Raw genomic sequence first — 13,992 nt, 5'->3', positions numbered from 1 at the left:
GTTATGTTTTCCCCTGAGTTTTTGATTCCAGTTATTGCAAGATACCTTGCTTGTACAGCTCGAGCTGTTTAATGGGCGGGTCGCGTGGGGCGTCGGATAGACTGAACTGGCGTCTCGGGCTCGTTGCGGGCTATTACGCTTCTGGAGGAGAGTTCGTCGGTAGAAGGGCTCTTGCGCTTCCATCCATCTCAGTCTTGTACCAAGAGCTATATCGACTAGTTGATGTTTTCTATTCTACGTACCGCTCAGCAGTAATGCCGTGATCCAACGTTTGTGGCCTGCCGAGCGACAACCGCATCGCGTTACTCGGAACACTGTAGGTATTGTCTGGCAACACGATGACCAATAAGTGAGACCAACCTCATAGAAACGTGAGAAACGTGAGAAACGTGAGAAACGTGAGAAACGTGAGAAACACGATTCCTGAACAAGTTCACTGACCGGCACGGCCACCTTTTACTTGGCGTACACGTGCGCCAGGGTTTCTCAGCCACAGCGTGCCGAACCAAGCGGCGACCGGCGGCCCCCCGGCTCGTCATTACGACTCCGCAGAGCTTGGAGCCCTTCGTTTCGCCGACTTCCAACATCGATGCACAGCCCACACACTCGTACGAGACCACTTGCGCTCGCATACTCACAATCGCCGCTCTCGCCGCTCTCGCCACTCTTTGCACTCTAGCACTCCACCGCACAATAGCGCCGAACCTTTCAGCGGCCGAGCTACACGAAAGCGCTCACCAACACTGCGTCACCGCCCACTTCAGCTATCGGCTCGCCATCCGCTTAAACACCATCAACCTCGCACGTTCGCCTGATATATCAGAGATATTTTTACCACGGCACTTCCTCCGTTCGACTTACCGGTGCGCAGCGGGGCTTCTACCGACTATCACACAGGCGCCATGTCGAAGGTCGTGAGGAGCGTAAAGAATGTCACCAAGGGCTACTCTTCGGTGGAAGTGAAGGTCAGAAATGGTAAGAGCTGGCGGCGCTGTCATCCTTATGATTAAGATATCCGCTGACATCTACAGCAACGAGCAATGACCCGTGGGGTCCAGTCGGCTCCGATATGGCGGAGATCGCCCAGATGACCTTCAACAAGTACGGCGCACTCTCGACGCATCTACAAGTCCACTCTGACTGACAATTGGACAGCTCAACCGACTTCTACCAGATAATGGACATGCTAGATAAGCGACTCAATGACAAGGGCAAGAATTGGCGCCATGTCCTCAAGTCGTTGAAGGTCCTGGATTACTGCCTGCATGAAGGATCAGAGCTCGTGGTTACCTGGGCGCGCAAGAACGTCTACATCATCAAGACATTGAGGGAGTTCCAATACATTGACGAGGACGGCAGAGATGTTGGACAGAATGGTTTGTCATTACGCCAGCATGGCAAGGGGGCAGCAGCTAATGTACACTTCTACAGTGAGAGTCTCTGCCAAGGAGCTCACCTCCCTCATTCTCGACGAGGAGCGATTGCGCGCCGAGCGACAAGACCGGAAATCCTGGAAATCGCGCGTCACCGGCATCGACGAGTTTGCGCCGCCAGGCTACGGAAGCGGCGGAGAGCCCGCACGGCCACGCCACAAGGAGCGTGAGAACCGACCCAAGCGAACAGACGATGAGGATCTCGAGTACAAGCTGGCGATCGAAGCCAGCAAAAATGAAGCGGAGGAGGATCGAAAGAGGCGCGAGAGGAACTCGGGGGTTTCACCGGACGACGATGACCTTGAGAAGGCCATACGGCTGAGCAGAGAAGAGGAGGAGCTGCGCAGGAGGGAGCTGGAAGAGACGAACGCTGCGTCACTCTTCGACGACACTCCTGCTCAGCCTGCGGCATCGCAACCGACCGGCTACAACCAGGGCTACCAGCAGCAGGGAGCGGTCGATTGGTTCGGAAATCTCGTGGACACGCAGCAGCCCCAGAACACCGGCTTCTTGAACAACGCATACTCAACTCCAACAGGCATGCAAGGCCAGCAAACCGGCTTCCAGAACGGCTACGGGTACGGCGCATACCAGCAACAGCCGCAGCAGGCGGGTTTCGATCAATACCCGTCACAGCAAAACTACTTGCAGCCCCAGACAACCGCCTTCAGCATGAACAACCCCTACCAACAACCAAACGGCTTCGGAGCCGCGCCCCTGGAACAGCAACCCACCCTCCAGCCCGGCAGCCACAACCCCTGGGCCACTCCCCAGCCCCAAGAGTCCGTAAAGCCCCAACCAACAGGCTCAAACAACCCCTTCGCCTCCTCCCTCGCGCGACCCCAACCCACCACCCAACCCTCCCAGCGCGCACCAACCCTCAGCACCCTAGCCGAACAAACCCCCTCAACCTCCTTCCCCGCCTTCCCCTCCCAGCCCCAACAACAGCCCCCACGCGACCAAAACCCGGCCCACGCGCACCTCAACGCCCTCCTCGCCGCCGGCGAAGGCCAGGACACGTTCGGCAACGTCGGGAATCTGCGCATCCCCGCGCAACACACGGCGCCGGGCACGTTTGTGAATTCGGCGGGGATTGGGGCGAACAGACTTACCGCAAACGCGACGGGGAACAACCCTTTCCTGAATTCACAGTTTACGGGGTTGCCGCAGCAGAACAGGATCATGCCGGCGCAGACGGGACCGGCGGGGGGGTATGGAGGGGGGAATCCGTTTGGGGGGCAGCAAGGGGGCGGGCAGCAGCAGCAACATCAGCAGCAGCATCAGCAGCAGGGGAGCTTGATTGATTTGTAGGATTTCGACTGAAGGGAGCATGGAAGAGTATTGGGGGCTGAATGGCGTGTGTCAAATGTGTTTCGCGAATGATTACGATGGCTTGAAGATTCTCTACGCGAGCGATTGGGACCGGGGCGGGCTGGGGGTTTAGGCATTCCTATAGAGGAGTGCTTGTTTGCGCGGATGATCAGCTCGGGTGTTCTCTACTGAGTGTTTACGCCAAAGGGGGGCGACTCCTTGTAGGTATGCCTCTCGCTTGGCGCTATGAGGCGCATCCTATTCTACATTCGTAACCTGTCTACTCCCTGCGTTCTTTGCTGGGATCTCCATTGGTCGCTATAAGGCGAAGACACAGCATTACTCCAATTCTTTCACGCAGCCAACCGCTGGTTCAAGTTGATTGGTGTGAGAACCTGTCTATCGCGTCATTGGGCTAGCATACCGTGTTCCTGAGTTTTTCGTACACAGAAGCAAGCTGGGGACTACACGAGGTCCCCCTCGCCCCCGTCAGGCGCTCCGAAATAAACCCATCTCGAGGTTGGGCGTCCGAGCACGTGACGACCGATCCATGGTGCGACGCGACTTCCTTATGTGTTGGGAAATCTCTCGGACTCAATGTCTACACTTGCCGCGATATATCAGTCCTGGCCCCTTCTGCAAGCTTTCGCATAGTCGAAGTGAACTGGGCAAAAGCCTTTCCGGTCGAGCTATCTGTAAGGTATGAATACGACGTAGCTGTTTTGATGACTTTGAAATGTGGAGGCGCTGGTGATGATGGGAGTCTGGCGAATCTCCTACTCAACGTGACTAGCTACCAGTCAGATATACGGGATGGGGTATATAACGGCTCTGTTGGGCTCGAGCTCTTTACGGTAAGACGAAAGTGGCTAAATTGGGCCTATAAGTAATTGTTCATCGCATCTCTGGAACTGTCTTCATTGATTCATTGGTCATATTCCATCAACCGGCTTCCAATCCCTGGAAGTGGTCCATGCAGTTATAACCACGAGCGCCAGCAGAGTGAAGTTTGGTGGTATGTTGGTAGTGTTAACGCCAGCCGCTGCAAACTGCGCGATCAGGAGACCACAGCCCACTGCACAAATCTCCGTTCAGAGCAAAACCAGAAAATGCAACAGCGCCAGCCTCTCCGCCACCCAGAAGCTCAACCGCATAGCATCTCTCCCAGTCTATCAGTCTTTCCCCGACCTTCAACCTACCCTGTCCCATCATTCCAAAATCTTTTCAAGCTCGCAGTCCCCATCCCTATCCCCAAGACTTCGCAGCCGCACGCATACCAGTCATCATCCCCGTCCTCAACCCCTCTTCCATCCCACCACCTCCCCCCACAAGCCAGCAGGCCCCCGACCCCCGGTCTCAGAACCGCGCAAACGGAAGCCGCGCCCACGTCTCCTCATCCGCCGTCTCCGCCAACCTCGCCCGCGCCTCCACGACCGCCTTGACCTGCGCATTCGCCTCCCCCTCAAGCACAACCCGACACGCCCTCGGCAGCCAACACAGGCAGCGAAAGTCGGCCGCGAACATCCTGCCGCTCGGGTCGGCCATCCACGACGTCGGCATCACGACCGTCGCGCTCTGCAGGCCCCAGCAGTAGCGCAGCCCCAGCCGGACCGCGTCGCCGAATGCGCGCGCGGTCGCGCGGTCGGAGTGGTATGAGATGCGCGCACGGCGCAGCTGGGAGCGGGTGCGCTGTGGGAGCTTGCGTAGGGTGTCGTCGCTGAGGGGGATGTGGAGGCTGTTGTCGTTGTAGAGGATGGGTTTTGCTTCTGCGTAGATGGTGCGGCTCACGCCGAGCAGCGCGGGGACCAGGGGGTCGTCGTTCACGGACTCTGGCGGTGGCAGCATCGGTCCGGTTGGACGCTCGGGTGCGTCCAGGACTAGGACGGGTTGCAGTTGTAGTATTTGTTGTTGCTGGGCGAGCTGTGCTCGCTGTGACTGCTGCTGGCTCTGCTGTAAAACACGTTGGCGGGCTTGCTGCGTGATGGTGCGGGTTTGGCCAGCATCGGGTGCGGGTTGCGCGCTTGGAGTGTACAGCAAAATCGGCTTTGGGCGCGCGAGACAGATGCGGTAGATAATGAAGCGGAGCTCGGTGGGGAGGTCCATGAATGGGAAGGAACGAGACCGGTCGGTCGAGGCGGTCGAGGCGGTCGAGGCGGTCGAGGCGGTCGAGATTTCTTTGCCCGCCTCATTGTTGTGGACGGTGTCGAGCATGCGCTGAGCGCGAGGAGCCTGACTCGGAGCGATTGACATCGTTTGAAGGAAATTGCAGTACTGGATATCGGACAAGAAAGTTTTTGGATGGCGATACTGAACTGGAGTGAAGGCGCGTTCGAGTGTTGGATAAAGCGAGGGTTTGAATATCTGTGATCGCAGTATGGGATGGCTTTTCGTTGTTTGTTTGGGCAGAGCTGGTGCGGGACGGAGAGTTCGGAGAGTTGTAGAAGATAGAGAGAACACAAATGGCGAGGGCGTAAAGAGGAGACTAAGACTATGGGAGCATGCGAGACTTTGGTGAAGTAGGAGGGGACTCGGTGAAGTAGGGGAGCGTCCTGATTGAATAGACCAACAGGCGAATTGCCAAAGTGTTGCAGGCGGCTCTTTCTTGCTAATTGCTCCTCACTTACCTACTTGAAGTCCATGCTGGAGTGAATGGCAACGTGTCAGCCATTTGTGCCGTGACATACTGCAACCAGGTCATCACTATCTCCGCATACCCGGTAACCACAGTCTTTTTCTACAGGGTTTAGCTACCATTCGATGAGATTCAGTGGATTGAATGATTGATGGTGGTGAAATACTAAACTAATCGTGTCTGCGGCCCCTGTAGCACAGGGTATTGGTGTAATAGGTTGCGCTCGATGTATTGTCTTCTGCGTTTCCGTTCTTCTCTACCAAAATTGAGTACCCGCCTGCTCGCGATGGACCGCCGAGGGACGTTTGCTGGTTTGCTAGTAATTCCAGCAGCGTGCCGTAAATAGTGTGTTCTGGGCGAAAATTCCTTGATGATCGCTCAGCCGACTCCCACGCTTCATCGGCCAAGTCTTGCGCTTCGCGATCGGTGTGGCTTTGGTTTGTAAATAGTGGTCTTTGAGTAAGAGTGGGAACTGTTAGTATTGCTGTCGTAGCGCTGCCCATCTTGGTCGCGGTGATTGAAGTTGGACCTTCGTCCTCCTCGATTACCGTGGCCTCGACTGCTGGTGCTGTGTTCGGATCTTAGGTTCCGAGAAGAGGAGGGGGAGTTGGTTAAGAAATGCTGGGATTTACTTCTGCTGGAGTATACGTCGCTCTATGCTTGCTTCTTTGATTCAAGTCTCCGGATGAAGGCCTCTAGTAGGTATTGAACGTCTTTGAAAGGCGTTTGGAGTGGTCCGCCTTCAAGTGCTTGGCGGGTTTCTTGTCTGAGGCGGTTGTGCTCTGTTTGTGACGAGTCCGTCTCGCGGTCCTCTGTTGTGTTTTGCAGGCGCCCGCAGCTTCCAGAAACTGCAGCGTCAAAGCTGTCCAGTGCTTCTAACCCCCTCTGCGCTTATCGACCGCGGTGGCCGGCGAAAGTCTACTGTCTTGCGTCGTTGGTGCATCTTATGGAGATCCTAAGATGAGTAACAGTGTTTTGCCATGCGGTCCATCAGGTCTTCGAGGTCTTGCAATCTGTCTACGAACGCGAAGAGTTCGGCGAAAGACTTGTCTTCTATCGCCTTTCTGTAGAGTCTAGCCATTCTGCGGCTGTTCTTCCGGCTGTCATCGTATTCGAATAGTGAATTTGGCATAGCCCAGATACAGTTCTTCCTGTTAGAGGGCATCGCTTCCCCTATCTTATTTTCCCACCATGGCCATGACTTGAAGCCATCCGCCTCTCTCAGCTCCGCAATACTGCCATTCCAGTCTGTTATCCAAGCGTCGTCCTGCTTCTTGTCTGTACTTCCCACCAGAGCCATCCTTTCGCAAGTTTCTTCAAGCCTTCCTTGCGCCATTCGCCTAGCTTGCCGATGTGGACGTGTGTGCTACAGCTGTTGTGCTGCGTGCTCTCGAATTCATTGTGAAGATGCGTAAAGACAAAATGGATCTTGCGCTCGAGTTTCTCGCCGTCAGCTCCGCGGTGGACTGGAGAGACAATCTCTATGCTGTATGTCGATGTCAGCTTAGCCTGAATAACAGCTTTCAGCCAATGTCTCTTACCTCATCACGCTCCGAAAATTCTCTCGCCATGTTGCCGCAGCACGACTACCGCTCCGGTCTGCCGTACGAGCACCGAGCAGAAGATTTACGCCACCTCCCATGGGCTACAGCGTCGCCAATATGCGATCAGCACGAACAGGCTCGTGGAGAATCTGGACGCAATACTCAGCTCCGTGTGCTCCTCGTCATCTATGCATAAGCTTCCTTGCGGCATCTTCTTCGCCACATGTGGGCCTGAAAGGATCTCGAGTCTAGCACCGACGCGAAAGCAGAGCTGAAGAAGAGGAGGCATGACCCAACAGGCGGCGTGAAGGCTTTGAGTAATATGCCTGGGCAGCACCGCATCCATGCACTGAGGAATACCCCGTGATCTCTTTGGCGCTCGACGAGCCGATCGGGATTGGGATGAGCTAGGCGTATTACATCGGGTCGCCGAGACTCGCGGTTAGAGTTTCACGTTGCTTGCGTCGCCTGTCTTCCCGGTTTTGCTGGTATGACTGGTGTTTGCTCGGACATGCTTTCTCTCTCTCTGGTGTCGGGGACATTGGCTCCGTCAGTACTCTCCGCCGGAAACCGGGCTGCGACAGGACGAGAAGAACCCACCATGTATAACCACAGGAAGTTGCTACAGGACAGGTCGCGCTCTGCGCCACATCACCACTGCCCCATCAAAATATCTCTTCAACGCGTCCCGGACCCTTCTCCTCCTGTCTTCTGCAGAAACAGTGCGCAAGTACTTCGGCGCACGAATCGACCGGGTATACTGGCACCTCCCAAACCTCCACTCTACCCTCTTCCCTCTCTTTCTCTTCCTCAGGCATCTCGTAGGTAAAGAATGCGGAGCACCTGAAACACCGTCCTCGACGTACGCCGTTTGGGAAGTTCAATGGCGCTCAACACCCTTTCACTGGTGTGATGGAAACCTAACTCGCTCCACCACCATCGGCGCGTGTGGAGTTTGCGGTGGTTCCAGCTGCAGCCGCAGCGAACGTAGGGGGTGGCATTGCAAGGTGTGTGCGAGCGATAGCCGTAGAGAGCCAAAAACCTCTGAGTTTCCGCATGATCTTGGGATTGCGAGATGAGCCGAGAGTGCGAGCTGTACACAGCACACGGATGTACAGGCCGGAGAGGTCGTTCGGATGGGGGGAGCTTGGACTTGAACGAAGTTGATGTCGGTGGAGGTGCTTTGGTTGGAGTCGAAGTGGTCGAATATGTAGTGATCTCTATGAGTGTGAAGTTCAACGGTGAGCGATGTGGTACCCCGGAGTGGGCTCATACGGAAAAGAGGAGCTTATAGTTGTGAGGCTTAGGTGGGTTATGATTGGCCGTGAGGGCGTTTGTAAGAGCGAATGAGGGAGTAACAAGAAGGATTGGCGAGGGCGAGGATGAGCGGGGGGCAATGAGGGTTGGGGAACAGTGCACGAGAAAGCTATGAGAAGGGAGATAAGAGGAGTTGGCTGCAATAAGGGAGCTCCGAGAACGAGCTGTAGGGAACAAGCAGGCAGGACGTACCTAATGCCTCTTTCTCATTCGAGCTGGCCACAGCAAGTAACAAACACGGATCAGGTACAGAAGGCGGGCGCGGCAGAGGATCCATTATCTTCGGAAGGTACTGCAGCCAGCACAGAGCCGGGGGTCACATTGAATTCACCCTGAAAAGTTCATCACAGCAAAGGGGAGAGAATAACACCATTTGGCATTCGCATCATTCTAAAACGAACTCGTTGCTCATGGTAGAGTGTTCGTTTCATCTATATTTTGGATAACTAGGCCTACTTGCTCCATTCAGGCTCTGCTACCATTTTGAGGGAGAATTATACTCCTGTGCCAGAGCGGTCAGCGACTGGCCTCCACAAGGTTGTGAGGTATGGAACGAGTGTTGGGACGTTGCTGCGGGTATCAGATCAAAGCCCGGTCAAGGGCAATCTCATCAATGCTAACTTGTAGCTATGCCGACCGTCGTGAGATTGTAAAATGATTCATCCTTTGAGCAGCAGGGAAGAGATTCGGGGATGATGGTTTACAACGTACCAAGACGGCCATGTAGATGGCAGATATTGAGAGACCCTTTGGTTGCGACCTGACAAGAGTTTTGGAGATTCCTGCACGTGACTTAAGTCAGCGTGAGCGCCCGAGACAATTTAGGAGAGTGAGCAAGATCAGAATCGCATTCAGCCAGGACAGTCTCGTCTTCGCCACCGGTCAAGGCAGCTTGGACATATGCTTGTCAATTGTAAAGTCGAATCATCAGGAGAGTGTGTTGTTAAGGGTAAGATATCAGGGCGTGATCTTACCTCGTGAACAGGAAGAGCCCCGCGGCCCACTCGTAATTCTATTTCGAGCAAAGGCATGTTCTGAGTGGTTGGGTCGACTTACGATAAGCTCCTGGTTCGCCAAGATACCCAATGAAGGAATCCAAGCTGGAATTGCTTGTTCGTAGAACTGCCTGCAGGAGCGGCCGCTGGGGAAAACATCGCTATAAGTCTGTAATGATCCACGTCAGTCTCTGCAAGGAGACTAAATAGAGAAAAGTCTTGTTGAGATGCTGCAATCAGAAAATGCATGAATGGTATAAAAAAAGGTTGTCCGCATCGGTGAGACCGTATCAGACTCGTCATCTAGTGTTCATCAAGAAGCAGAAGCAGAGCGTGCTCTGGCTGAGATCAAAGGACAGACTTACTCGAGGTACAGACGGGTAACAGGGTCCACGCAACCAGCGGAGAGCGCATGGGGCCTCGGATGCGATGGCAGGCGCGGCTATGTGCTCGTTTAGGGGTGGCATGGTGACCGGGAATCGGTTCTGAGAAGACCGACAAGATCAGCGAGGCCATCAAGCGAGACCAGTAGGCGAGGATAGAGCACGCGATGGGTTCAGTGGGCGAGGTTTTCTAGGCCTGCCGCAATGTGGCATATCGCTCATGAAAAGTTTTCGGAGCCCAGTGCTGCCATTCATCATAAGATGTGCGATAGGAGGATCGCTGGGAGGGTCAGGTGGCAGAGTGTACTAACTTTTCTGCTCAGTCGAGCATGTGTCTAGCGGATTGCAGTCAGTATTACTGCGCAGCAAATAGATGGAGTGGATGCGAAAGATTAAACAAGATCAGAAACAGCCTATTGGTGTCGTCAAAGACCGAAGGTCTCAGACGGTAATTTCCAGCGTACATCGTACGAAAAATCATCATATGAGAGGAAGCATGGGAAGCGAGAGGTAGGCTAGACGTACAGTGTTCGACGCTCAGCTGCCACGGTTGAGTATGCCAACACTGCTTCCGCACCTGGTTGAGCAAGCTCGTGGGCGTACTGATGAGCTTGCACGAATATATACAGCTTTGCGAGGCTACTAGGCGTGTGTGTGGTCCGTCGACTGATTGTCGGCTCGAAGTGAACGTAACCCCGACTCGGACGGCGCAACGACGTGTAACAGGCTTTGAGCCCCGCTTGCGGCATCATCTAAAAGAACACAGCATTAGTATGCGGAGCTTTTGCACAGGCATGAGCAGGTGTTGTGCGTCTTCGGTAGTTTTTCAGACTGACGTGTGCAAAGAAGTTTCATTCCTCCGTAGAGGTCAAAGACTCTAGTTTTGCGGTTTGACAAATCATCAGGTGAGGAGGGAAGTAAAAATGAAATCCAATCTTACCATTTACGCTGAGGAGAGGGCTTCTGAGGGCACAGCATTCACCCGACAAGTGGCCATCAGAGGTGGTAAAGAATTGTGAGACCGTAAGGACTCGCAGGCGCTGTAGGCCTACATATCCCGATACTGCTCATGCCATCGGAAGCTGCTGCCAGGTGAGAATATACCTGGGGTTCAAGGCCTCATGACTGCAATCTGGAGACGGCGTAGCTTCCGCGCTGGACGAGTTGTGAGGTTGAAAGAAGCTGAGGCTCAAAAGTTTTTGATGTCTCGCTTGAGCTTCCTGCGCTAGTGGCCGGCTCACGTGATATAAAACCGTCATAGGGTCCATCACTGCGCCGGTCCATCTTCGTGTATTTTCCACGTCCAATGTTATCTATCTAGACAGGTAGAAAGTGTAGCGGCCGGTAAGCTGCTGTGGTCTTCGTTGAGCCCAGTCTAGACTGTCGAGTCGCGGTATTGTTACCGAAGCTGCTGAGCATCTGAATCTGAAGCCTCGGCGCGAATTTATCCGCAACATTCAAACTGCCCCGAGCAGCAGCCCGACCCTTACGAGTACCTGCGTTGCAAGCGTCTTCATATATCAGGGTCGCCTATCTCGAGCGGCCTCTGCCATGCAAGAAGGGAAATATGTTCAGCCCCTTCGCCAGACCCGAGAGTAAGCGGAGAAACTCGGGGCGTGCTCCTTCATCGGCGGGCGTTTCGGGAGAGGCATGAGCGGGGCAGCACAACCTCGCTCCCCACATGCGGCCTTGGGACCGTCATTTGCGTGAATGCGACAGGTGTAGCGCTATCCAGTACATAATGAGAAGGGTCGCTCAATTGCTCCGGCTGTCAAGACACCTCCAGCATCCTCCTTGACGAACTGAGAGTACACCATTGCCCAGTACCACGCCCTCAACCTACCTCCCATTGACTATTACCGAGGCCCTCCACGGACTATCCAGCCAGAGTCTACCGAATACAGCTCCGCGTGCCCGACATCCACCTGATATACCTTCTTGTAGCAGCCGACATCTGCGCAGTCAATTGCAATCTAGTTCGATTCCTTACCTAGCACCGCTGCCTCCATACTACCACGCCAACTATGAGTGCGAACGGCAACAGCAGTGGTGAAGGCGGCGCCGTTGGAGCGGAGAAGATCAACACAGACATTGTGACACTTACCAGGTTCCTTACTGAAGAGCAGACGAAGCACAAAGAGGCTACCGGAGACTTCACGTACGTGGCTCCATGCTACATATGACTTGGCCCTTGCTGACACCCTGAGTGCAGGCTTCTGTGCCATGCCCTCCAATTCTCCTTCAAGAGCATCGCATACTACATCCGACGGTCCACACTCATCAATGTGAGCTCCTGATCTCCCAGCGTCCGCGTCAGAGAGAAACTGACCAGCTTTGCAAGCTCACGGGTCTCGCTGGCTCCTCAAACACAACAGGGGACGACCAGAAGAAGCTCGATGTCATCGGTAACGACCTCTTCATAGCCGCGATGAAGAGCTCAGGAAGAGTGAAGTGTATGGTTTCCGAGGAAGAAGAGGACCTGATCGTCTTCGAAGAACACCCCAATGCCCGATACGCCGTGGTCTGCGACCCTATTGACGGTTCCTCGAACCTCGACGCCGGTGTCTCGGTCGGTACCATCTTCGGCGTCTTCAAGCTGCCCAGAGACGCAAAGGGCGTCAAGGAAGATCTGCTCAGGCCGGGAACGGACCTGGTGGCCAGCGGCTTCACCATGTACGGCGCGTCGACCCAGCTCGTCATCACGATGAGGGGCGGTACTGTGAACGGCTTCACAATGGACAACGCGCTAGGCGAGTTCATCTTGACTCATCCGAACATGCGGATGCCGAAGAAGCGGGCCATCTACTCCGTGAACGAGGGCAACAGCCTGTACTGGGAAGAGCCGGTGAAGGAGTACATCAACAGCTTGAAGTACCCCGAGAAGGATGGCGGCAAGCCTTACAGTGCTAGATACATCGGGTCGATGGTCGCAGATGCGTACAGGACCCTGCTGTATGGAGGCATATTCGCGTACCCGGCGGACAAGAAGAGCACCAAGGGCAAGCTACGGATTCTGTACGAGTGTGCCCCCATGGCCTTGGTCTTTGAGAATGGTATGTCGTCCTTTACACTGCCTCTGAGTATGCACACTGACAACCATACAGCTGGCGGCCAAGCCGTCAACAGCAAGATGGAGAGACTGATAGAAGTTGTACCCGAGCATATCCATGACAGGTCCGGCGTGTTCTTGGGAAGCTATGACGAAGTGCAGAAGGTCATTGACATCCACAAGAAATACGCTAAATGATGGAGTGCGGGTATATCAGTTTTGAGACCTCGTTAGTTTTCCAGTGATGTAAATACGAAAGAGCATCGCGGCGTTGAAGTCCTTCCGAAGCGCAGAACTGCTGTTCCTTTTCAAGCGCCATCTAGGCCACCTAGGTATGAATGAACTCACGCGCGTAACCACGAACATATATACGCAATTTCGTGTGCGATCGCTTCCTCTCATTCTGATATATACACAATCCGGCATCGGCGCGTGCCAGGCCGTCAACTGCCGTCCTGCTGTGCCTCTGTACCTCTTATCTAACGCTGTATCACCCACCATGCTCGCATAGAGCCTCAGGCGCAGGTGATGAGGCGTCCCAACGCTCTTTGATCAGCTCGTTCCGTTGTCCTGAAGTCCTTGTCATCCCATCTGCTTGAAGAGGTTCCCCACCAAGAGTCAGCAAACTTACGTTAGGGCTGGTTAAGCGCCGAGTTGTTGGAGCACCTCGCAGCTGCAGCCACCCCTCGCAAGCCTCCCCCATCCATCACCGCCTGTCTCGCCCTCATTTGCCAGAGGGCTGGGACGAAAGTGCCGGCACATCACGCTTGCACGCTTCCAGGGCTAGCCGAGCAAAGAATAGAATCGGCAGGCCAAGCCTATCCGTCACCCGTGTCCGACGCCATGGATTGGGCGAATCTCCGCCGCGTTAGCGGAGGACTGAGGCACATCACACATCACACGCATAGAGTGTTCTGATCTATCCTTCCCCGGCTTCTATGCTAGAGGAATCACTGCGACACTGGCATCAATGGGCTGATTTTACTCGCCCTCGACAGTCATGAGCTGCAGCCTCTTCAAACCGGTCGCCCGCGCGCACCGCTGAAACTGGTCGCGGCAGCCGCTGCGCGCTTCCGAGTCTCAGATACCTAACTCGACGGATCTCGCCATGAGCTCACAATATGGCTCTGGTTTTCCCAACCTTCCTCCTCCGCCTGCTCTTGCGCCAGGAGTAGGCGTACGGCGTGCCCTTGTACGACCTCCAACAATTTCCACTGCGCTGGCTGTTCAAGCTGTGCAACACGGAGCGTACCTGCAAACACCTGCCTCAACAACCTCCATAAACGCGCCATTCTCCCCTTGGGCATCCTCGAATCCTTCATCTGTGC

The 13,992-nt window shown here is 54.8% G+C and overlaps 3 protein-coding genes across 3 annotated transcripts; 2 read left to right on the top strand and 1 right to left on the bottom strand.

The window, feature by feature from the left end:
• Positions 1–902: 902 nt before the first annotated feature.
• Positions 903–2,744, top strand: W97_06243 (uncharacterized protein; the record flags this gene model as incomplete). Its single annotated transcript, XM_007783968.1, has 4 exons — positions 903–975; positions 1,032–1,101; positions 1,156–1,376; positions 1,432–2,744. The coding sequence occupies 4 exons, from the start codon at positions 903–905 to the stop codon at positions 2,742–2,744; spliced, it is 1,677 nt and encodes a 558-aa protein (XP_007782158.1).
• A 1,356-nt stretch (positions 2,745–4,100) lies between these two features.
• Positions 4,101–4,994, bottom strand: W97_06242 (uncharacterized protein; the record flags this gene model as incomplete). Its single annotated transcript, XM_007783967.1, has 1 exon — positions 4,101–4,994. The coding sequence occupies one exon, from the start codon at positions 4,992–4,994 to the stop codon at positions 4,101–4,103; it is 894 nt and encodes a 297-aa protein (XP_007782157.1).
• Positions 4,995–11,639: 6,645 nt separating this feature from the next.
• On the top strand, positions 11,640–12,862 carry W97_06241 (fructose-1,6-bisphosphatase; the record flags this gene model as incomplete). The annotated part of the gene is made up of 4 exons (XM_007783966.1): positions 11,640–11,773; positions 11,828–11,900; positions 11,957–12,668; positions 12,720–12,862. The coding sequence occupies 4 exons, from the start codon at positions 11,640–11,642 to the stop codon at positions 12,860–12,862; spliced, it is 1,062 nt and encodes a 353-aa protein (XP_007782156.1).
• Positions 12,863–13,992: the final 1,130 nt, after the last annotated feature.

Source organism: Coniosporium apollinis (assembly GCF_000281105.1).
Source record: "Coniosporium apollinis CBS 100218 chromosome Unknown supercont1.30, whole genome shotgun sequence".
NCBI lineage: Eukaryota > Fungi > Ascomycota > Dothideomycetes > Coniosporium > Coniosporium apollinis.
The sequence above is the reverse complement of the archived record's forward strand: the minus strand, read 5'-3'. Positions and strand labels throughout refer to the sequence as shown.